General features: G+C 40.5%; 1 protein-coding gene across 1 annotated transcript; it reads left to right on the forward strand.

Moving 5' to 3' along the window:
* Window positions 1-565: 565 nt before the first annotated feature.
* On the forward strand, window positions 566-21,301 carry PDGFRL (platelet derived growth factor receptor like). Its single transcript, XM_051790350.1, has 6 exons — window positions 566-703; window positions 6,579-6,867; window positions 14,207-14,358; window positions 15,667-15,960; window positions 16,247-16,386; window positions 20,529-21,301. Exons 1-6 carry the CDS (start codon window positions 634-636, stop codon window positions 20,715-20,717), a joined length of 1,134 nt encoding a protein of 377 aa, XP_051646310.1. The 5' UTR covers window positions 566-633; the 3' UTR covers window positions 20,718-21,301.
* The last annotated feature ends 1,551 nt before the right edge of the window (window positions 21,302-22,852 follow it).

Genomic DNA, 22,852 nt, shown 5'->3' on the forward strand with positions numbered 1-22,852 from the left:
TTCATCCCTAAGTAGTGAAGAGATGCCTACACCTTCTCAGTGTGCTTCACACAGGCATCCATGAAAATTGTCACGGACTACGGAGCCCCAAATGGGAACATAGATACTTCCTCTGTTTTCCACTGTGAGGTAGCTTTTCCTGAGCTACTGGGAGTCTCTTTGCTGTGGCTGGTATGAGTGCAATAGTTTGACTTAAAACGTACTCTTGCTGTCTTAGGCCAGCGCTGTTCTGTGCCCGACGTGCACCTGCAGGGTCACCTGTGGCACCACCTGCACAGCCCTCGCTGCCCCGCTCCCCTCTGCCGAGCCAGCTACGGGCCCGGAGGCAGCCGAGAGCTTTGCCGCTGTGCAGAGCCACGCGTGCAGAGCCGCTGCGAGCAGTGACGCTCTACAGGTGCCCCCGAGGTCGAGCGTGTCTAGGGTGCAGCTCTGCTCAGAACATGGGGTTCTCAGCGAAGAGAGCTCGCGGCATCGGCCCCCCGGGCAGCACAGCGCCGACGGCCCTTCCAGCAGCGGGACCCGCAGGAGCGCCGGCCCCTCCCGGCCCCTCCCGGCTCCTCCCCGCCGAGGCGCCCGGGGCCCGGCCCCGCGGCCGCGCCCGCCCCTCAGCGCAGCGCCCCGGCCGCTCCCGCCATGCGGGTCTGGGTGCTCCTCAGCCTGCCGGTGCTGCTGCTGCTGCTGCTGCAGGAAGCGCTGCCACACGGTGAGCCCCCGCCCCGCCGCGTCCCCACACCTTGCCAGTCGCCTCGGACTCTCCTTTTTCCTGTCGTCCCCCCGCGCCGACCGTCCCCGGGACAGGACCGGGAGCCATCTCAGGGGCGGTGGCGGACAGCGTTCCGCCCGGGCTTTCTGCCCAAAGTGTGGGTTTGGAGAGAGGCGTTCGCGGCAGCCCCGGCTGTCCCCGCCGCCCGCTCCCTCCGGGTCCGCCTTTAAATCGCGCTTCGGTCCCGTGCGGTCCCCGTGCCGGGGAGGGACGGCCCTGGGCGAGGGACGGTGCTGGCCGTCCCTCCAGCACTGATTTGAAAAACAAACACAAAAGGTTTCGTGCACGGTTGTTCGTTTGTAGAGAGCACAGAACTTTTCTCATAATCCCGTTTCAGGTTGTGATGAAGTCTTGATGGGGAGAGGCAAGTGCTTGACTGGGAAGGGACATTCACAACGAGCGCTTGACTTACGTAGACGTTAACTAGACAAAAGAGATGCTGTTTCTTTCTTGAAAAATGTGAATAAAATTCTTAATACTTATCCAGAAGAATCAATAGCAGAAAAATTCCATTGTTTTCTACCGCGGAAGGGCTTGGGATCACGGGCTGCCGTAGCCCGTGGAAGGGTTTGTAGAGAAATGGGAGGCAGGCTCTTAGGTGCGCGGGGAAAGACAGAGAAGCAGTTACCACAAGTTGTTCAGGAGGTCATATGGGAAAAAAGTCTTGTAAGAACATAAAAAATCCTCCACCCTGGGAGCTGTTTAGCACTGAAAGGGGAGATGTAGAGTCTCCAGCACTTGGGAAAGTTGCAGCTCAACTGGACAAGGCTCAGAGCAGCTGAACAGAGATGGGAGGGGACCTGCAGAAAGCCCTTTCCAGCCCAGTTTTTCTCATGACTACGTGCTAAGGAATTGCACTCTGGACCAGAGTGCTGTGGGAGTGAATTTCTGCTGAAAGATCTGGTCTAGGGGTGTGCACCACCACATCAAAAAAAGTGTTTTCTGTTTGAGAAATAAGACAGTAAAAATGCAGAATAAGAACGGACTTGAACCTGGGTGAAAGATTTCCCAAGTCTGTGTTTTCCTCAGTTTATACTGAGGTTTGACTGGGTGCTTCACTCGGTCAGAAAGTAAACTAGCACATATAATAACAGTTTTTTTGTCTAAAGGTAGAGGTAGAAATACTAATCTAGACATTGTAACTTCAGAATAACTGTTCTGTTACATTAGTTGTGATCACAAATACACTTTCTTCCCTCTTATCTTAGTCTTGGTGTTTAGGAATTAGACTTTATGGTAACTTTACACTTGATTTTGGAAGAATTCATCAGTCTTAATGAGAGGTTTTTTGATCTCTGATGGTGCCAAAGCGTAGCACGGGACCCGCCTTGTGGAATAGGTATGTCTAGGGGACAATGAACACAATCTCTTTGTACTTGTGGGAGACCTTGCTCACTCTCTGCCTCTGAAGTTCTCTAGGTGGACACTTGAAGATCAGGGGCCAGTGCAATGTGTGTGTGGATATAGGTGATGTCTCAAATGAAAAATGGATGCTCTTTAGGATTATATAACTAACACCCATTTTGGAATTGTTATGTGTAACATTTGTGAGAACAAGGGGCAGACAAACATTAAAGGATAGAATGGGACAATGCTGTGAGCCAGGAGCAAAAGTGCCTCATGGTGTATTTCTGTGAGTTACCAGTGCTTAGTCTCCTACTCTGGCGTGATGAGTTAGTAGAGACCCTGAATGCACTGTTGCAGAGGAAATTAATACAGTGCCTCTTAGAACTGACAGGAGCTGATCAGAGGTAGAAACGAGGCATTTTCTCAATATTTTTCTAAGTCTTAATTTCATTATCTTTTTTAGTAAGAAATGTTGTTGCTGGATTAAAATGGTGAGGGCTCTGTGCATCAATATAGTGAAATGGTAAAGTAACCCAAAATGGCATGTTCATGTACTTGCATAAATGGGATAGTTGAGTTTGTTCCCTTTCTTGGGAAAATCTTGCAGGTTGGGCAAGGAAATAGAGGAATCTTGGAAGTGGTTTCTACGTTTTTGGAGGGATTTGATTGTGTGTCCCCTCTATCTTAGGTGATACTGTAGCAGTTTAGTTATCTGGCATACAGATACTTAATTGAGTGATGACAGAAGGCAGGACTGTGAGGTGCAGAAGTGGTGGTGTCACTAGATATCTGGCCAGGCTTATAAGGGAGTGTTATGGAGGAGCCTTGCCACAGTTTGCTTGGAAACTCACCTCCTGGGAGGTGCAGCAGAGAACTAGGTTTTCTGTGTAGAAAGATAAAAACTCCTCTGATGGTGTTTCCTGAAACGCCCCTGCAGGGCATTTCTTGCAGGGAAATACAAGGTCAGACAGACAAGGATCTCACTGTGCAGCTGGGAGTGTGGTATGGGAGGAAAGTGTTCAGACTCACTGGTAACTACAGAAGCACGGAACAGAGGAAGCTTGTGTGGAGAGAAAAAACTTCATCAAAACAAATCAAAACCAGGCTTCTGGCACTTAAAATTGAAAAGCTTTTGTAGGGGAGTCTTTAGCAGTTTCTTAAAGGCGGAGTATCAGATGTGGCACAGCACACAGTGTGGGATGAAGCGTTTCCTTGGGGTGAGGTTGCAAGATCCATGTGCCTTTGAAATAGTGTCAGGACTGAGGTTGGCAAAGAGTGGTTTGAACAAATAGTCCTATATCAATAGGGTTTGATGGGGAAAAAAAAAAAGAAAAAAGATGGCTGAACCAGAGCTTGTGTTCTTCTACAGACAAAACTGGAAAGTTCAACAAGGAACTGGAATGTCCAGTTTGAAATGGGAATGCTCATCCAAAAGGCTTATCAGGCCTGTTGGTGGGACCTTCTAGTACTAGGGCACAATGCTGCCATGGAATTCCACTAAGATGGAATAACTCAACCCAAAGGAGAAGTATTGAAGAAATATTTAGTGTTAAGTCTGATTCCTGGTGGGTTTTGTCAGTAAAAGTCATCTGGACTGAAATACCAGTCCTGTGGAGAATAAACAACCTGATAACTGACCACCCAATGTGTAATGATGCCTCTGTTAAGGAAAATCAGAGGGTCAGCAAGAACTGGATAGAAAAGCAAAAGGAAGAATTACTTTCCCTAATGTAGTTTGGATCACACACGTCGGGGTGTGATGCACAGTGCAATTGTTTAGATGCCACAAATGATGATGACTTAGAGCTGCTACTTGAAGAGGCCCTGAGAAAAGCAGCAGTTTTTTAGTTGATCCGGAGTAGTATTCAGGTAATTGGATTCAGATGTTACTGTAGAGCAGCCAGACTGTAGTTTTAATATTCTTGCAGGAATAATAAAAGCCAAAGAAATGACTGATTCATTTAATTTTGGAAGGGGGAATTACATAAGACAAGAAGGCTCCTGAACTCACATATGGGTTAGATATAAAACCCAGAATAAAGCAGACAAAAAGAGTTTGAGAAACAGCTTACAAAAGGGATAAACCCAGCCATAAATCCTTTTCTTCTTCTGAGGTACTGGGGTGGGGTATAGAGAGGTGGCCACAGAATTTGTAGGGCTGGTAGAAATGGGGAATAAGAAAGAACACCTGTAGAAAGTAAAACTTAAAAACTTAATTATTTGTGTGCACCAATGTTCACTATGGAGGTGCTTAGGAAGGTTTCAATGGAAAATGGTGACATGATAAGCATAGCAGAAACTTTCAGTGCAGTATCCTACCAAGCACTGTAAGTGCAGACTCTGAGACAGAATCCTTCTCTATGGTGAGAATCATTAGAGATGTCTCATTAATATGCCAAAAGAATCAGCTTTAGAGAAAATCAACAACATAAACAGTGTTTGAGTGCCACGATTTTAGGATATACTCAGTTTTGAAAGACTGGGCAGTGAAAATTGTACTTGAAATTTTGTGTTGATAGATGCTAAGTAACACAAATGATTCTAACTTCATATACACATTGATGGGTTCCTACTTAGGTATTTCTAACAAATAATTCCTACTTAGGACAGTGTAACTGAAGTTACACTTGATTATTCTAGAGAAAGTCAGCTCCTAGTATTGCTCATCTTGAAAATTAATGAGCTGTTTATACAGGAAGGAAGACACCATTAGTATGTACAGCTGTGGTTTGACTGTGTCTTGAACCTGATGTACTGTCTGCTTTTGTGTTCTTTCTGTTATGCAAACGTGGTGTAGCTGAACTGTTGTGAGATGCATATCCTTTACAAGGAATAGTTAAATAGAGTAGGACATATAAGTCTGGAAAGGATATGTTTCAAAAACACTCAAGTTTTGTAAAAGTGCAAGTGCCTCAGAGAATGTTGTTGGAGAAACAATGGATATTTATTCATTTAATACGAAAACTAGGAGGCATCAAATATTTATGTTTAGTTCGTGATTCTGAAAATTGACCAGACAAATCAATGAAGGAAAACATCCAAGGACAATAAAATACAAAAGTACAAAATAATAATAACAGCCAAGGACAATAAAATGATGACTACTGTGGTTCACAGACCCCTTGACCTAAAGGGTTCTTGGAAGCTTGGGAGACTAGTATCGAAGGAGCAGAGATGGTTGCCCTGTTCCCTGGTTGGCATCTGACACTAGGTGGTGTCAGTGCAAATAATTTTGGCCTGACCCACTGCAGCCTTTCTCATGTAATGCAGGAAAGAAGTGCAGGAATGTCCTGGACTTTAAATTTGTGCTTGCAAGGCTCTGTGCCATTTGAAAGAGACATGTTGTATATCAGCCTGCATTTAGAAGGCTGAAGCAGTGCAAGGTGTCCAACTGGGGTTTGAGGAATGTCATGGGAGCCAACAGTGGCAGGCGTTTGGAAGTCCTGCTGCTCATACTGGCAGCCAGTACCATTTTTAATTTGTGCTAACTGAGTATATACTGCAGGGCTGTTTTTAATTCCAGAGGGAGCTTGTTAATTGATTTGTACAATAAAATACCTGAGCATTTCCATGTGGAAAACAAGAATTAGCTATCAGGTGCAGTTAGTGAAGTTTCTGGTGTCTGGGGACACCAGAGTTTTAGGCTCATCTCACCAAAGGGCTGTGCTTTCTGATGTCACTTAAAGTGGGGATAATTTGGTTTTTATTGAATTATTTATTTATTTTTAAATTTGAGACACCTCACATTTTCTTTGTTTCCTTTGTTTCTAAAGGCAGCTGGGCATCCCTGTTGTATCTTGGAGGTAATGAAATCTCTTACTGTTTGTATCTAAGTTCTATTTTCAGCTGCACTGTCAAAATAAATGGCTGTTACGGAGAAGTGATGACTTAAATACTACCTTCAAGTGACTCTGGTGTCATTTGCATTTCACAGTACTTACTGTAAAAGAAGAAAACTGCATCACTAACAGTATTTTATAAATTGTCACAAAGTTCCATCCTTGCCAGTTTTTCTTCATGTGTCCACTATGGTAGCATGGTGTGTGAAAAGGCAATGCAGAATTGATGGGTGTGTGACATGAAAGACAGAGAGCTTGTGTAGCCTTTTGTACAGCATGGCAGTGCCATGGGGTAGAAATGACAGAAGTAAATGGAGGTAGAAATGCTGTATTTCTTTCCCTTACCACTTGTGAAGTTTTCATACCTTACATATTTGTCTGTTTATGTAACTATAGGTATAGACTTTCCACATGTTGTTGAAAGCTCTTTTTTTCCCCAGGAAAATGGGTCATGGCAGAGACTTCAAAAACTTATGGAAATAAACTCTTACTGAGTTTTATGAATCTTTTCTAGGAGGAACAAAAACTTCAGTTATTCTCTGTGATAATGAGGAAGATCTTTTTTTGCAAAAGGACTATATAACTTTTTTCTAATCGGTAACATTGTCTTCTTTTCTTTATTTTACAAGTTATTGGACAGCCTGCGAAGAGTAAGCGTCCAAAAGAACACGGGGAAAACAAGGTTTTTAACAAAAAAGTAAAACCCAAAACTCTCAAAATGAAGGAGAGAGAATCTGCTGACTCCTCTTTGAAGTCCCAGTCCATACTAACACAGGTGATGGATAAAGGTCGTATCCAGAAACTGGCTGCCACTTTAAGCCTGTCTGCAGGACAAAGCATAGAACTGCGATGTAAGGGGAGTAATGTTACTTGGAACTACCCTTCATATTTAGACACCTTTAAAGACTCCAGACTCAGGTAAGCTATTTTTCTTTTTTTGGAGGAAAAAAAAAAATATCCAGAACTTTTCTTTTCCCTACAAGTTTCAGGACCATCGGAGGTTTTGTTTGTTTACATTTTTACAATTAAGATGTTCTATCTAATGGTTTTTAATGTCAACGAAATAGGATGAACAACTTTTAGTTGTCACTAATTACTGCCCTGTGATTTGCACTGTGGAGTAGTCTTGCAGCACATTAACTGTATTTCCTTCAGATGAGTCTAAAATAAAGATGGTGTTCAGCAGGACACGGGGGGCAGCAGGGAACCAAGTTAGGGTTGATCTGAAGTAAAACTCTCAAAATGTGTGAGTGTGAATATCAGGTGCTCACTACCAGCCTACTCTGTTGCTCTGCAGAGACTTGCTCCTGGTAGGCTGTAATGGTTGCTAGTGTGGCTACCACCTGAGACACTAAGATTAATTTCCTGAAGAGACTCAAACCCACCCTCCCTTAACTAGCAAAAAATACACCAGCCTCCATGCTAAGAAGAAAGTGAGAGGTAGTCGTTACTTCTTCAGTCAAAGTTGCCTTTGTGTGGAAAAGGAAATTGCAGGGTTTGTGGTGTGGCAGAGTTTAATGCTGAATATAGTCACCTTGAGTTTAGTAAAGCTTTTTATTTCATCTAGTGACATCATAATGAAAACCACATAAGTAGTTGTTACCACAGGAAGAGGAACTTAGGACTCTTCCTTTCTCTGCCCCACCAGCTGAGTGTCCTGTTGCTCTAAACATCTTTTCTAAAACCCCATATATTTGTGTGCCTTCCCAGTTTTTGAGGATAGTACACATAGCTAAATGTAGATTAAATGCAATAATTTTGTTCTGTATTTGAGAGAAGAGGAGCATATAAGGAGCTTAAGGATGTCTTCCACAGGTATTTTTTTACCTTGAGTTCTGTTTGTTTTCACTGGCTGTTTTATGGAGGTTTACATGAGGAGACAGTGAAGCACTGTGAATGATACCCTAAGAAAGAGCTGCAAGGAGCTTTTTTTGGATTATTCGGTGAGAGACACAGTTATGAGCAAAGGTATCAGCTGCTATGGTCCTTTTATTCCTTAATTAAGTACAAGCGTGTATGTTCTCTGTAAATAACTCAGGTTATCTAAATCTCAGTGATGCATTTCTTATTTACTGATGTGATACTACCTTTAAATCATTCCCAGTTAATTAATTTTTCAGATATTTTCTTCTCCTTTCCACTTCTCTTTTTGAAGTGGAGTGCTGAAGAGTTATACGCTGTGATCTCTGGGATATCCTCCTGAAATTCATGAAGCAGTTCTTCTCTGTGCATTTATTTGCTTGTCCCTTGCTGTAGAGCTCAAGAACTACCCTGGCTGAGTGCAAGGCTTCTATCACAGCAGCAAGCCTCTTCTTGCTGCGAGGTTATCACAGCAATACCTCTCAAAGGATCTTGTGGCCAATTTAAACTACTACTGCTTATTCTTTGGCAAGAAATGCTGTTCTATCTGGATTTATTTCAGTAGGTGGCGTTTATCAGCCGCAGTACAGACCTGGCCTCCCAGCAAGCCAGAGCTGTATGTGCAAATCAACAGGGAGCGTGTGTGCACTTGGTGGTTGTTGTTCCCAAGTGTATCTTATGTTTTGTGCACTTGAAAATGAGTTGGTGGCATGGTTTGGTTCTGTAGACCTCCAGGTCATGTTATCTGGGTATCAGCATCTGGCATTGAAGAAGGCAGGGCACGTATTCAGATTATTTGGAGAGGAATCTGAATGCTTCTTCATTATTTATTTGACTGTCTGTTCCTCTCCTGCAAAATTAAGTTTTTCAATTGATGCACATGGAAGAAAGTGCAAGAATTTAAGATAACTTAGGGAAAAACAAAGATACATATTTCCTGATTGTGCAATTTTCTGTTTTTCAATTTGAAATAGTTTGCGATTCTGTTGCCTCAGCAATTTATCTTTCTGCTCTCACTCAGGTTTACAGTAAGATTTTAGCCATACAACAAAAGTTAATAATGTCACACAAAATAAATGCTATAAAATATTTTGGCTGGATGGATATGACTTGGTTAAGTATTTCTTTTCTTTTAGGGTTATTTAAGGCATATATTTAAGGATCTGTATTGAAAAATGATGATCACTGCTTTAAAAATTATTTTGAATTTCAAGTTGTTGAAGCAGTAAGGCTGTGTTAGACTGAATCAACAATTTTGAATGCAAGTGGAAGATCCTAAAATTAACTAGAGAAATTGAAAACATGGATTAATAGCAGATTTAAGAGTCACAGAATAGTAATAATTTATGGAGACACTGACCACATAAGCAGTTATATTTGCCATCACAATTTTATCAGGACTTTGGTAATTATCTCAAGTTCTTTGCTGTGGTGCTCATAGATGCATATGAAACAAAGTCTGCTTTATAGAATGTGAAATTTGAAATTTATGTTCTGTGGTTTTAGAAAGCATTGATTTAACTGGAAATACCATAGGGGTACCTGTTATTTACTTAGCTCAGTTGGCAGTGTTTTTAAGTTAGCTGGCAGCAGAAAAGCTTAGCAATTACTATCATCTTTGAAAGGGAGTTTAGATCTTCCTCATGGCATATGCAACACCATGCACCAACCACCAACTGCAATTGGTAAATTTTAAAATGTTATTTATATATTACCTCCATTATTTTAAAACAAAATTATGAATGTAGGAAAAAGGGGGGAAATCAGAAAAATAATTATCAAATAACCTACAGCAAAAATTGGTTAATCATCTAGATAGGTATATGTCCAGTATCTTCTAACATTTTTTGAGTACTTAAATACCAAGTATAAGGTAATCCCTTCGTTACCAGTTAGTGAGTGAGGTGTGGGGTGAAGCCCAAGCTAATTAACTGGGCTGGGCTTTTTTACCTTGGATTACCATGCAGATCTTGTTGGAGATGGGGCACCGGTGCAAACCAGAATTGATGGCAGCAGCAAGGCAAAGTGATAGGGTTATGAGGAGGTAATGGAAAATGAAGAAAGAGCAGCTTGGCATGTCAGATGAAAAATGAGGAAGAGTGACAATGGTGATGAGATCCATGCAATTGCTGGGGACTAATGACTACAATTCTTTCATTCATTTGTACATCCCTATAGCAACAGATACTCAGGCACCCAGTTCCTGTTTTTTCTTTAAATAGTAGGACAGATGTACAAATTCAGCTGATCTGGCATTTTGGTTTGCAACTAGTTAAATTTACCATCCATGTAATATATTTCCTATAGGTAGTTGCAGAAATAAGTAGAGATAAAAGCCAAATGTTTTGCCTCCATCCCATGCTTACCACATTTTTAACTCACCCATATAGTAAGGAGAATACAGCAACCTGGAAGGCAATATACCTTTTCTAAGAAGGAAGATTATAATGAAAGAAGCCATTTCTGTAATATTAGTGGCTATGCTTTCTTTGAATTTGTCTTTGTAGCTATATTTTACAACCTGGTAAGTAAAATATTTTTGCTTGCTGTACTCAGTTTTTAATAGGTCTGGAGCTGTTAACAGGTGCTAAAATTACCATATCCAAGGGAGGGAAAGATGCGGAGTGAAAGGAGGAGGAGGGCTCTTTGGCTGTTTCTTGTTGAGATAGAGTAGAAATTCTGCCTTTCCACTATTCTTATTGGAGTAAATAACAGTGCACACTGAAATGATTTACTTAGCTTTAGAGACTGTAGCACGCAATACAACTCTGGGGAGAAAGCTAGAATCGTGCAAACATGGTGCTTAGGTTAAGGATACACACTAACTTGCTTCACAACCACCTTACATTATCTGTAATGCTCTCTTGCTTTATATAGCATCAATACACTTTTTGTCTGAAAATCTTGTGTACTGGCTGAACTGGACAAAAATATTGGTGGTGTTAATGGTCAAAGGTAGCTGATACACCTCCAGAATGGAAGGGCTGGAATGCTGTTTTGTAAGACTGTACATAATAAATTAATGACTGTAGGCTCACCCAGAAACTGGATCTACAATGCATGAAAGTGATGAAAGAAAAAATAAGGGCAAGCACATTTTCCTTTTCCTATGCTTTATAGCAAAAAGGCAGTCTAACTATACATAATCTCTGCTCTGCCTGACCTGGAGCATGGGTCTCTCACTTGGTGAAGACCAGCTGTATTTATCAGAGAACTTAATCTGGTAAGTAAAGTCCCACGAAATGGAACTGCTCTAATAGGGGAAGCCGGGGCAAAGAGCTGGACATACATCACATGTACATTTGTGTAATCAGAGTGTGTCTGGACAAGAGAGCTCTCAAAAATACTGAGGAAACTGAATGTTGTAGAGGGCAAAGTTACACTGCTTTCAGTGAATGGCCTAGTGGGATGTCGGCTGTGCTCGTGTGTATAACTGAATTTCATTTTGCTGCTTGTGCTTTGAAGTCTGAAAGCTAGGGTTGGGGTTTTTGTGTAAAACAGTAAGATGTTATGTTCTTCTCCTAGTGAGCGTGTGTTTGAGATAAGCTCTCTTTTGTCAGTATGAATGTAGCTGCTTTAGAGGAGTTTGTTAGATGTTGTTTGAGTGATGCTGTGTATACTGTCTTTTTATATCTTTTTTTTAGCTTCTAAACGTGGCATAGTTTTCTGGCAAAGATCTTCTGAGCTTCAGATAACTAAAGCTTAATAAAATGAATTTATGGAATAAGATTTTGGACTAGTTTTCTACTTTCTTTAAAAAATATTGGAATGTTTGTATATACAACATTTTTACTTTGTGATATCTACAGCACAGCAAAGTTTTGGCTTTTGAGTCACATTTCCTTGCATCTAAAATACTAATGAAATAAAAGTTATTCTGGAAATATTGGTCGGCTGCAGGATTTACCATTTGTAATTTACTTTATATGGCCTGTTTTGTCTGCTTAATATGGTCGTGTCACAAGTTTCAACACTCCCACTCTCAGTTGCCAGGTTTCGTTAGTGCATGTTTGTGGATGACTACCTTGCTAGGCTATTTCCATTGAGTACTGGATAGCTCGTTTTCACCTAAGTAGAACACAGTGTACAATAATTAATTAACTCTGACCTTATTTTTCTGTCTGTTGGGATTTTGAGCTATAGTTCAGGGTCTGCATTAACAAAAGGAGGCAAAAATGTTCTGGCATAAAGGTTTCTCTGTAATGTTGACATTAATACTCCACACTTGCAAAACATTTTATGCTGATGTAGTCATATAGCCTATGAAATGTGAACTGTGAAACTAAATAATAATAATGCAGACTACGACATGTTTTGGATTTCTCTCTTCTTCCTGTTGGGTATGATATACAGCAGGACCTCTTGCAGAAATAGGAATCTCTCAAAACTTATCCATAAACTCCAGATAATTTATAATGTAAGTAGTGTATGTATTAAAAATGAAAATGCTACTGCACCATAATTACATGATTACATAATTACATGATTCCAAGCAGTGAAATCAGGCAAGGCTGTGTAGGACAAGCACAAGACCCTGTAGGAAACATGATTTGTCTGGTTCTTTAGACAGGCTTCAAAAATGCCCTGTGGTGGATCTGTGTAGTAATAGGCTCTGAAGCCTTTAATGGAAAAGATAATTCTCAGCTCTGTTTGGGATGTGTATTTAGTCTGCTTTTAATTTCTAAGCTTCTGGCCTGACTGGAGGCTGAATGTTGGGTTACATGAACCATTGCCTATGATTGCTGATAGTTGTGAAAACTGCTAGCAGAACACCTGGGGAGTCAGAAATTTCAGGAAGCACATGTAGCTGGAAGTGGTAGCCTCCCTGTTTAAGCAGTTATTCTGCCTGCAGTGGAGAGTTAACCAAAACAGAGCATTTAGAGAATACAGTACAGTCAGGCAAGTCTACAGTGCTGCTGTTACTCAGTGATGAGGGGTTTTAGAGGATAAGAATTTCTTCAAAGCATGCTTATCCCAAAAAGAAATGATTCTGTCTTACAGAATAACTGTCACATTAATAAGAAGAAATAAGAGGATAATAAATATTAACAGAATCCACAGTTGAATGAATATGAGAGCTGTTCAGATTTCATGCAAGCTGTGTATTTGTCTAAATCCAATTTGAAACAATAAAAAGAAGTTATGAAATGCCTAAAATTGGAAAAATCGCTCCTGACTTGCTTAGAAAAGAAATGACCTTGTGACTTGATGTCTTGCAAAGGAAATAGGGAATCTTTCATGTTCTGGATGTACTACCATGAAAGGCAGGTGACTAGGTGACTGAAGAGAATGTTTTTTAAGGGTCAGAGCAGCAGTGGAATGCATCAGTACTGCCACATGGCTATGCTGACAGGGTTTCCTGAGAACTGGTTCTGTTGGGACATTGCTTTTGCTATCCATCAAAAGTCAACACAGCAGACTGCCAACTATAACACCATCTATCTGCAAGAAAGAGCCAGGAAAGCAAACCTTGAAATATAAAAAAAGAACAAGATGAGGCTGTAGCTGCTGTATTTCACAGATAGGACCTTTAACCCTCAGAAACATTGGCAGTATCTACATATATATCTACTACATATTTATAAATAGTTGTACACTTAAAAATGCCAGTCTATTGAGAGATATACCTGGAAAATTCAAGAGAAAGAGAAAAAAGCAAATGAAGTCTGAAATAATCAGACAGACTGAATTTTGTGTAGTTACATGATGGCACTGCCAGAACCCATCCAGCACTTCTCAGGGTTGTGCTCTGAAATAGCTGAGGGGTGATGATGAAACTCCAGTGAGAGGATGCCAGTGAGGTGGCTTAGGGAAGAGGAGCAGGTAGTGCAAAATTACTTACTTGCAGTACAAATCCATGCTGAGATAGAAGCTCTTAAATGATGATGTTTGTAAGTGGAAACTTGGAGCAGTATGTTAAAGATTGGTAAAGCATTCAGCCTGAAAGCAGGCATAAATCATTAAACAAACTCTTATTAAAGTACTGGCTGTTTATTTCTCATGAATTATCTTTGTTAGATGTATTGAAGCAGTGCTACCGTTAATGGTATTAAAAAAGCACTGAGATGCATGCAGGTTGACTTTTAGCATGAAAAAAAGGGCTATATGTGGACAAACAGACACAAAACATACAGTCACAGCCCATTTAAAAAATGGGGACTGAAAAGAATCCAAAAGTTAACTTACAAGACAAAAACACTTGCGAGCTCTCGTGTGTAGTTAAAATCGTGAAAAAACAGGTCTTGGCTGGAGCAAAAGGGGAAGCTGCAACAGAGCTTTGAAAGGTAGGTCAGTTGCAGAGTAGGAATATAAAATCAAAAGTAGAACTGAGCTGACAGAAATGTATAAGGAGATACATCTGTGCTTGTCTGTGCCTTTTGTTTTTATTTCTCTGCAGTATAAAGCAGCTTGAAAGGTATGGTCAGCTGATCCTTGCAAACTCCACTGCAGCAGACACAGGTGAATACAGCTGCTGGCTTCAGCTGTGCAATGGTAACAAATGTAGGAAGGATGAGACTAAAACAGGCTCAACGTACATCTTTTTCACAGGTAATTAACTCCTGGGGGATTATTAGTGAAAGTATATTTGCTAGTAAGACAGAAATAAAGCTACATCAGCGATTTCACTGTCAAGATTTTACTTCCGCTATTTTCATCTTTTTTTAGTGGATGTTAAGGAAGACAGCAAGAATATACTTGCTTAGTATGATTTATTGGGTCCATTTTCCCTGTGGATTATGCAAGACATATACCCAAAGTAATGCATAATGCAAGCAAAGCAAACACCTTTGAAAATAGTTAACAGACTTTCAGAGGAGCTTCTATCAAATGAATATAAAAATGTTTAACTTTTGAAAATGGGTCTCAATAAAGAAAATAAATCTGTGCAGAAGATTCATTTTGTCATGGCATTCAGATGGCTCCTGCCCCACCACTTTTTTCCAGTTACCTGCACTGGCTTAAAAGTCTTGATCTCACTGACCTTGGTAAGGCCACAACTTCTCCCAGGAGTCTGTATAGCACATTGAGAGACAAAACACTCTTTAAGTACGTGTGTTGTCCCACAGAGCTTGTGCACAGTTTACTGCTACTTGATACAACAGAGCTGAAATCAAATTGTGAATTTGACCTTCTTATGGAAATCATTTGGGATGTAAAACAACTTTCAATCCCAAGTAGAACCAAAGTATTGTTGGCTAGAAAACATTTTAGTACAAAATGTTAAGATAGGATTGTTTGCCATACATTTTGGAGCTAAATTAGACCATGAGACTGTGCAGAATTATCAGAACTGCTTAATGTTTTTGGGATACATTCCTTTAGAAATTTTGGAATAAACTTTTCAGTCAAGTTATTATATAAATGCTCATGCTAGAAAGAAATGTCATCTTTATATTTCTAAGAAGCATGCAAATTATGGAAATACTCCTTAACTGTCATTCTAAAAGCACTGAATATTTCATCTACTTAGAGCAATAAATCAAACAGTTTGCCTAAAAGCATACATATAAAAAGTCTGTAGCTCCAAAGAGTATCTTTTCCTAGTAGTCCTTATCTTGCCAGGGGTGATGGGATCCAGATAAGTATTTGCAAATTTATTAAAAGGAATTCCAAAGCTTTTCTTAAGATTAAAAAAGTCTGAAGATATAATAAAGGATACTTTGTTTTTCTTTTTGGTTTAATGTTTTTAATGCAAGCTGTGATTTTTCCTTTTGTGGGTGCATATTAAAAATTAAACCAAAAAGATTTGCTTTAAATGTTGCTCATAGCTATTTTCTCTTGTTGCATGTACTTTGTTTTCTTTCTGTTAAACCAAGAGGTAAATATTTTTTTAACTATATCAACTCTTCTGCACAGACAAAGAGGAACTTTTTGTACCTACTCCCAGTTATTTTGAGATTGTCTACTTGAACCCAGATAAACCTGCAGTCATCCCATGCCGTGTTACTACTCCTTCAGCAAAAGTAACTCTACACAGGGAATTTCCAGCAGAAGAAATTGAAACAGATGGAACTGATCTTATTTATGATGCAAAAAAGGGTTTTGTCTACCAGCACCCTACTTCTGATCATAAGGGCATTGTCTACTGCAAAGCAGAGTCACAGGGAGCACCTCAGATTTCCATCAAATATCACCTACTGTATGTGGAAGGTAAAGTGCAGTTTTCTATATGCTTAAACTAACTCTTTTGCTGACATGGCTAAGAAAACAATAAAAAAAAAGTAAAATAAGTAATGGTATCAGATTTTTAACATCTTGAACAAAAGTATATGTGATAAAACATTGTAGGTTTAAATCCAGCAATTTCCCAGTGTAGTTGCAGGTATAAAACACTTACCTGTTGCATTAAGCAGAGTCAAAAATTGACTCTCAGTTTTGCCAGTGTATTTAACTTTAGAAGCCAGTTTTCTTTTTCCAAGCACTGTCTTTCTCTCAGTTCCCAAGGGCCCACCCTCAGCCACACTTGCGGTGTCATCCAATAGAGCTGAACTCGGTGACAGTGTTCAGGTGATCTGCACAGTCCTTGGGGAGCCAGATGTAGATGTGAACTTCAGGTGGCAGTACCCAGGGCGAGAGGTAAGAGATGTATGCCCAGCTTGAAATGGTCTGTTCTTCATAAAGGCAAGACTTTGCATGCAGTCAGCATCTAGATTTGGAGTAAAAATTCTTTCAGGTTGTGGTGTCTGCATCTTGCATAAAAGCTGAGGCGTGCTTGGCAGGAGGAGGCAGCATATCCCTTTTGAACTTCCCTGCTAATCTAGGAGCAGCACCGGGATGAAGCTGGAGAGCATGTTAGCAAAAATCGAGCTCAGCAAAGCTCACTCCTCCCTCAGGTTTCCATTCCAGAGACACTTGGCCTCTGGCAGCATTTCCAAAGAAAGCCTCAGACAGGGTCAAAGCCAGCTAGCGTCAGGAGGCTGTTCTAGGGCAAGCCACAAAGCCTCATTGATGCCTCTGCATTTCATATCCCTTCCTTCTCTGTGGCTGGGGCACATGAATCATTCCAGCACAGAATTTTTAAGCTTAATTGTTGCCCGCATCCAGAAGCAGAATCTGCTTCTGCCCAGCCTCATCTGAAAGAATCCACTGGAAACACAGAGTGAATCTGATGTCTCTTTTCTTGCAATAAGATGTATCTGACTAGCAACACTGATGGTCCACTTTATTCTCCCTCTAACCACCCCAGCCAGTAGGGGCTTGATTCTTAATTGGCCTCATCCCTCCTGCTGTTTATCCTAAACAGGCTAGGAGCAAAGAAAGAACTGCTGGAAGATGGAACCCTTCGCCATGGGAAAGGGATCCTCTATGACCGAAGGGTTGGCATTGTGTTCCATTTGCCAGCCCTCTTGGTTCTGGGTTGTTAGAGGACAATGCAGAGCTTGATAATAAGGTACTTTGTCTCTCGATGCAGCATAGAAGTAAGTATTTTAACAGCAAAGACAATGGTTTAAGTGACTGATTGGAGTTCAGTGTTTACTAGGCTTGAGGAAATTCAAATCTAAGACTCCAGAAGTTTGCAATAGCCATTAAGATAGAGGCTGTAGTGCTCTACTGTCATGGTAAGGTGTGTGCCTCTGCAGGGGGAAAACCAGAGAGCAAGTGAGCACGAAAGGGATTTGAACTGCTGGTGAGGGCACTGGGCATGTAGAACCAGGTCCTTGCTTAGATGTTAATTTGTTCTTTTACTTTCCCTGCTCCCCCTCCACCCATCTTTCTCCCCCGACCCCATGATGTTTGTGAGCAATTATCAACTTCTCCTTCCTGCCCTGTCCAAGCTGTAGGTGATCTAAAGAGTAAATACTGGATAGAGCATTGGAAGAGTTTGGCAGAATTCCTGTTTCTGGTGTCCATTTGAATTTAGGAAGGAAAGGAGCAGATGTCAAAATGAGCAGAGAAACTTGCAGCTGTCTGAAGTAAAAAGCAAAATGTTAAGGAAAACAGAAGTGCTTCAAAGTTTGGGGAGCTGCAGAGCAATGGTGTTTTTTTAGTTAAAGGCCCGATGTCTTTGGTTAAAGGCCCAATGCATTTCTTTGAGGGGGATGCATCAACAAATGGCAGTGTTCTTTATCCTTCAAGGTGGTGCTTTAACTCTGACAGTTGTATAACGATTGACTCTGTTGGGTGGGGAAGAGAAGAAGTGCCTGTGCTTGGTCACATTATCTTTGTTGATTGATATGGTTTTCCATTTTTTTGTCTTGTGGGGTCTTTTTTGGTTTTTTGTATCCAGCTTCCCTTGATATCTGTTTAATGAACTGTAGTAACTGTCTATACAAATCCCATCATTTTTGTCTTTTGTAACTAACTGTAATTACGAAGAACAATTGAAAGAATTAGAATCCTAGACTCAGCCTGGCCTTCCAAAACTCCGTATCTCCTTAGTGTCCACCCCTTGCTACTTCTGCATCTTTTACAGCCTGATTGCTGCCCCAAGTGTGGTTGCTGGCTGTTCTTGGCCCAGGTGCTTCCAGTGGTCTTACAGCTCCTGATGCACACTGGCATGTGCACTACACCTTTGTGCCTCTGTAGCGCTGATGGAATATAAACAGCTAAACACATGCAAATGAACTCCCTTGTTTGCTGTGGATACTGCAGCTGCACTGCAGGGCACATGCACTATTGGCAGAGGACTACACCCTCTCACTGCACCTACCTACTGGGGTGAGAGAGAGACTTTGGCCTGTATCTGCCCTGGAAAGGGCTGATGTGCTTATTATCCACTGGAGTAAACAGTCTCAGCTCCAGCTGTGCCTGGGGACGGGGAGGAAGAGTTGTGTTGGATGTCTGCCCCAGCAAAGTGATCAAGTAATGTCAGAGTAGAAGCACTTGCTTGTTTGGAGAGAAAGTATTCACATTCTGCAAAGAAAAAAGGTGGTGGTGGAGGGAGAAGATAGAGGATCATCAGTGATGCTGGCCAAATAGACCTTCTTTTATGCAAGAAAAAGGACTGACAAGGTTCTAAGATTAACTGGATGATTTTTCATTCATGCTGCTGCTTTCAGCGCAGGAAGTTCAGTGATAGTTTTGTTCACCACCACTACCCCACTCAGCAGCTGGGCTGTCACCTACTGCTTGATTCCTGAGCAGAAGCAGCACTTTAATCCATGCTTGTTCCCAGGTACATTGCATTAGGGAGACCATCATTTCATCTCCGTATTCACTAACCTCTCCCTCTCTTTTTTCCCCCACTCAGTTATTTTTTGTTCTTATTTTTCCCTTAGTTTTTCCACCCTCTGACAACTGCATTTGCTCATTCACCTGCTGTAAATGCATACAGATCCACTCCTTAATCTGATTCCATGAAACAGGCTTCAAAGCAGAAGGCAATTAGTATGAGAAAAACTGGGATATCAGGAGCCCAACCAGGCAAACAGCATCCACTTTACATGGCCTTTACCTTCACTTTCAGTAGGGTCAAGGAAGTTCTACTTAGCATATTTAGAAGAACTAATTTAGGCTTGAATTAAGTGTGCAGTAGTATGGGATTGTAGGTAGCACTTGATTTTCAGGCTGGGAACTGGAAGCAGTGCTCTGCTAAGTGGCTTGATTACTTTTAAAGGGTTAAGAATTTCTATATGAGATTTAGAGCTACCAAGATTTTTTTTTTTTTAAAGCTGGCACGTCTAGGCATTGCCTGACTCCACTGTGACTCATCCCTAAGCCTCAAAAAGACTGGCAGCTGCCTTTGTATGGTCATTTTGCAAGTGTGAGATTGTAGCTTTGGCTCTAGATACATGAATAACTTACCTTTTTGCTACTATTAGCTTGAGCCTTGTAGCATTCATATTGGTAAATGGTTAATCCATCTATTTTACGAAGCAAGAGGAGATGGTTTCCAAGCAGAAACCTCTCTCTTAGTTTTATCCCAGTTACTGATATAGCAGAAGCCAGTGTACTTAAAGCTGTTGACGAGCAGCTGATGGATTTTGGAAGGAAAGAGACTGCTATAGTCTATCTTTGGGCCAGTTTCTCTTATCCAGTCCTTTGTGACCTTCTGAGGTGCCACGGAGTGTGACCTCATAAACAGTCCATCAGAGAATTGTCTTATAAAAGGGAGGGTAAAGAAAAAGCCTGTTAAAACAAAAAAGTAAAAAAGCATCTTTCTATCCAAACACTGATTTTTGTGTTTTGGCTTTGAAGTTATATACACATTTGGAAACCAGAACATAAGGATTAATTTAGAAGTATTTGGGAATGTTACTATTTTTATTGTATGATATCTAATACAGGGTTTCTAAAACTAGAGGAGGAATTAGTTTCCAACATGTGCCTGGCAATTAACTTATGCCACTGCTGCCTTCTTTTTGAGACATTGAAAGTCTGAAAATGAGCTCACACATCCATCCTGACACGTCCCCCAAGCTACCTGATCAGGTACCCAAATGTAGCCTTAGTAAATGGCCTAAAACTGAGCTCACTCAGAGGCTCCAGGCAGAGCTTTGTCAGCCCATCACTGATCTAAAGATAAACAGTACTTGTGCTTAGAGTGGAAGAGCCATTGTATTACCTTTATTTGGCATAACTTATTGGTACATCAGTATTTAATGCAGGAATGTTGCTGCAACTGCCAGACCTTCAGTTTCCTCACTTAGGGCTGACTTAGATATAGGCTTCTACTATCCAACCTCTTGCATCAGGTGCTGTTGCTAAATACACTTTGGAGAACCACATGTTTTGTGTGGGTGGGTTGTTTTTTTTTTCTTTTTTTCTCTTTTAAACAGTCTGAGAGGCCTGTGATTATCCAAAACTTCTGGAGACTGATAAACAGAGGAGCTGGACATACTACAAGAATCTCAAAGAGTGTTCTTCTTGTTGAGAATTTTGAAGCCAAAGATGCTGGAAACTACATCTGTATAGCTCAGAACCTACAAGGAGAAACAACAGTAGCTACTAAAGTTGAACTAAATTGATAGGAAATACTTCTGGACCTGGACTGAACTGTATGTTATTTGACATTATAGCCATTAATTTTCTTTATGAATGTTTAAATGAAGCTTCTCTCTCCATGTTTCTTTTTATATGTCAATGCATTCCATATTCACTAGCTTGACAGGCCACAACAGAGTTCACTATGCCCAGCAGTAGTTAGTTGTGAGTTAATGAAACTACTATGAAGCATTGAAGTTTAAGCCTGAACACGCATAGGGCATGTTGTATTTAGGAATGGGTGCTCTTGGGCTTTCCTTTATATATGGGCTTTTCCCTCAGACTCTTGCATAAGGTCAGCCTGCTGTGTGGTGCGTGCAATTTTAATAATGAGAGTACTGTACATGTTTAAAAGAACAACAAAAAACAAGCAAAAAACCCCCTTGATACAAAATTAACCAATAGCAGATGTTTATTTTGCAAGAAAAATTAAATTTCTGAACATTATAAAAACATAAATATGTGTGTGTGTGCTCATTTCATATATGTGTAAAGACATAAACGCACAAAAATTTCACTCCTGGTAAAGTTAAATATCCTCTAGCACCTAGATCAGTATCTCAAGAGACCTGTAAGCAGTCAGGTGTGCTGTATTTTCCTTATGTTGTTGCATTCTTAGAACCTTAAAATACGTAGCTTACTTAGTAGTTCACTCCTCAACAGAGGTATAGCATTATGCTTAGTAACTTATGTAGCGAATTATGGTTGCTGAAGGTAAAACTTGCATTTATACATATATATTATCATTTACAGAAGAAAAAAAGCAAATGTAACATTAGAATAATGTTCAATTATACAGCAGAATTTCTTCTTATGTTCATAAGTTCAACTTGATTGTATTGATTTACTTAGGAGAAAAGGAAAGATGTTTCATTTACACAGAATTACACCTGGATAAATAAGCCATTTGGTTTAGTAACTAATGCAAGGAAAGAGACATGCCAGAGGAAGAGTTAAGAACCTGGTAACAACATTTTTTGGATATTTTGGCAATGCTTTTTCTTCCTAGCCTCGAGCACCAAATTCATGTAAGCTAGAACTTCCAATACAAATCTACTTCTCGGTAGTGGAATTGAATGACAAGAAAAATTTGATGCATTTTACTTATAAGGCATGTGACGAACAGGTTATTCTGAGCGTATGAGGAACCAAACCAGGAACTGGTCCCTTGCTCACACACTTCAGTCTGTCTCAGCATGCATTTGACTGGAATTCCTGACGCTTTCTTCTGTGAAGGCCTGAGGTGACATGGTGCTCCAGCTAATTCAGACCCTTGAGCAAATGCATACAGCACTGTTTTGAGCAGTGACAGATGTAAGAGCTAATGTAAAAATGGCAGCTTCTCAGTAAAGTCAGAAGCTTGAACAGTGTAGCTAATGAAAACGTTAAACAAGCTTGCTGAACGCTTTTTCCTCAGCATGCAGGAACCCAAATCAATGTAACTGATAAATACCCGCAGTAAAGACGAAATGGTTCTATGCAGGTCTCATGTTAACAGGCTTCATGGACAACACTCCCCAGGTGCTTATAGTATCTTTGGCCTCTGGAATCAAGGTATCTACAAAAAAAATCTTAAACATGGTATGCAGCAGGACCAACCTTGAAGGTGTAAGAGGCAGATTCTTGTTTATCTGTTAAAATGTATCAAGAATATTACAGTGTTACCCAAATGACTAAACAAGTTATACAATGTCATACCTGAAAAAGGTCCTTGTACCATTTTTTAGGGGAAAAATTGGTTTTATATCTTTTTTTTTTTAATCTGACCAAATTAAGAATCCCTTATCTTCTGGAGGAGTCTGTTTATTAATTCCTTTTTAGCACTTCCATTTATAAGAATAATGCATTTCCCTGTGAAATTTAGGAAGCTGGCACAACTCCTAAGTTGAACTACAACTGTAGTTCAAAGTGCATTTGAGCCTTCAATTTGACAATTGATTTGCTTCAGAATATGTAGCAAGTGGGAGATCGTGCCACCTGCCCAGACTTGTTCATAGCACAGTGGTTCATGTGGTGGCATCACTTCATTGAACACATCGTGGCAGGAGAGGAAGAGATGGCTTAAATCACATTGCTTGAGTAGTCCCCTCAGGTGCAGTTCTCATGACTGATAACAACT

Source organism: Manacus candei, unplaced genomic scaffold (assembly GCF_025592945.1).
Source record: "Manacus candei isolate 608988 ecotype Guabito, Panama unplaced genomic scaffold, ASM2559294v1 h1tg000028l, whole genome shotgun sequence".
Classification (NCBI taxonomy): Eukaryota; Metazoa; Chordata; class Aves; order Passeriformes; family Pipridae; genus Manacus; species Manacus candei.

Excerpts from the sequence above, each read along its gene's own strand:
- PDGFRL (XM_051790350.1), top strand. The coding sequence starts at position 634 with ATGCGGGTCTGGGTGCTCCTCAGCCTGCCGGTGCTGCTGCTGCTGCTG. Across the intron at positions 15,961-16,246 it reads TCACCTACTGTATGTGGAAG|TTCCCAAGGGCCCACCCTCA; the intron begins GTAAAGTGCAGT and ends TCTTTCTCTCAG. Across the intron at positions 16,387-20,528 it reads GGCAGTACCCAGGGCGAGAG|TCTGAGAGGCCTGTGATTAT; the intron begins GTAAGAGATGTA and ends TCTTTTAAACAG.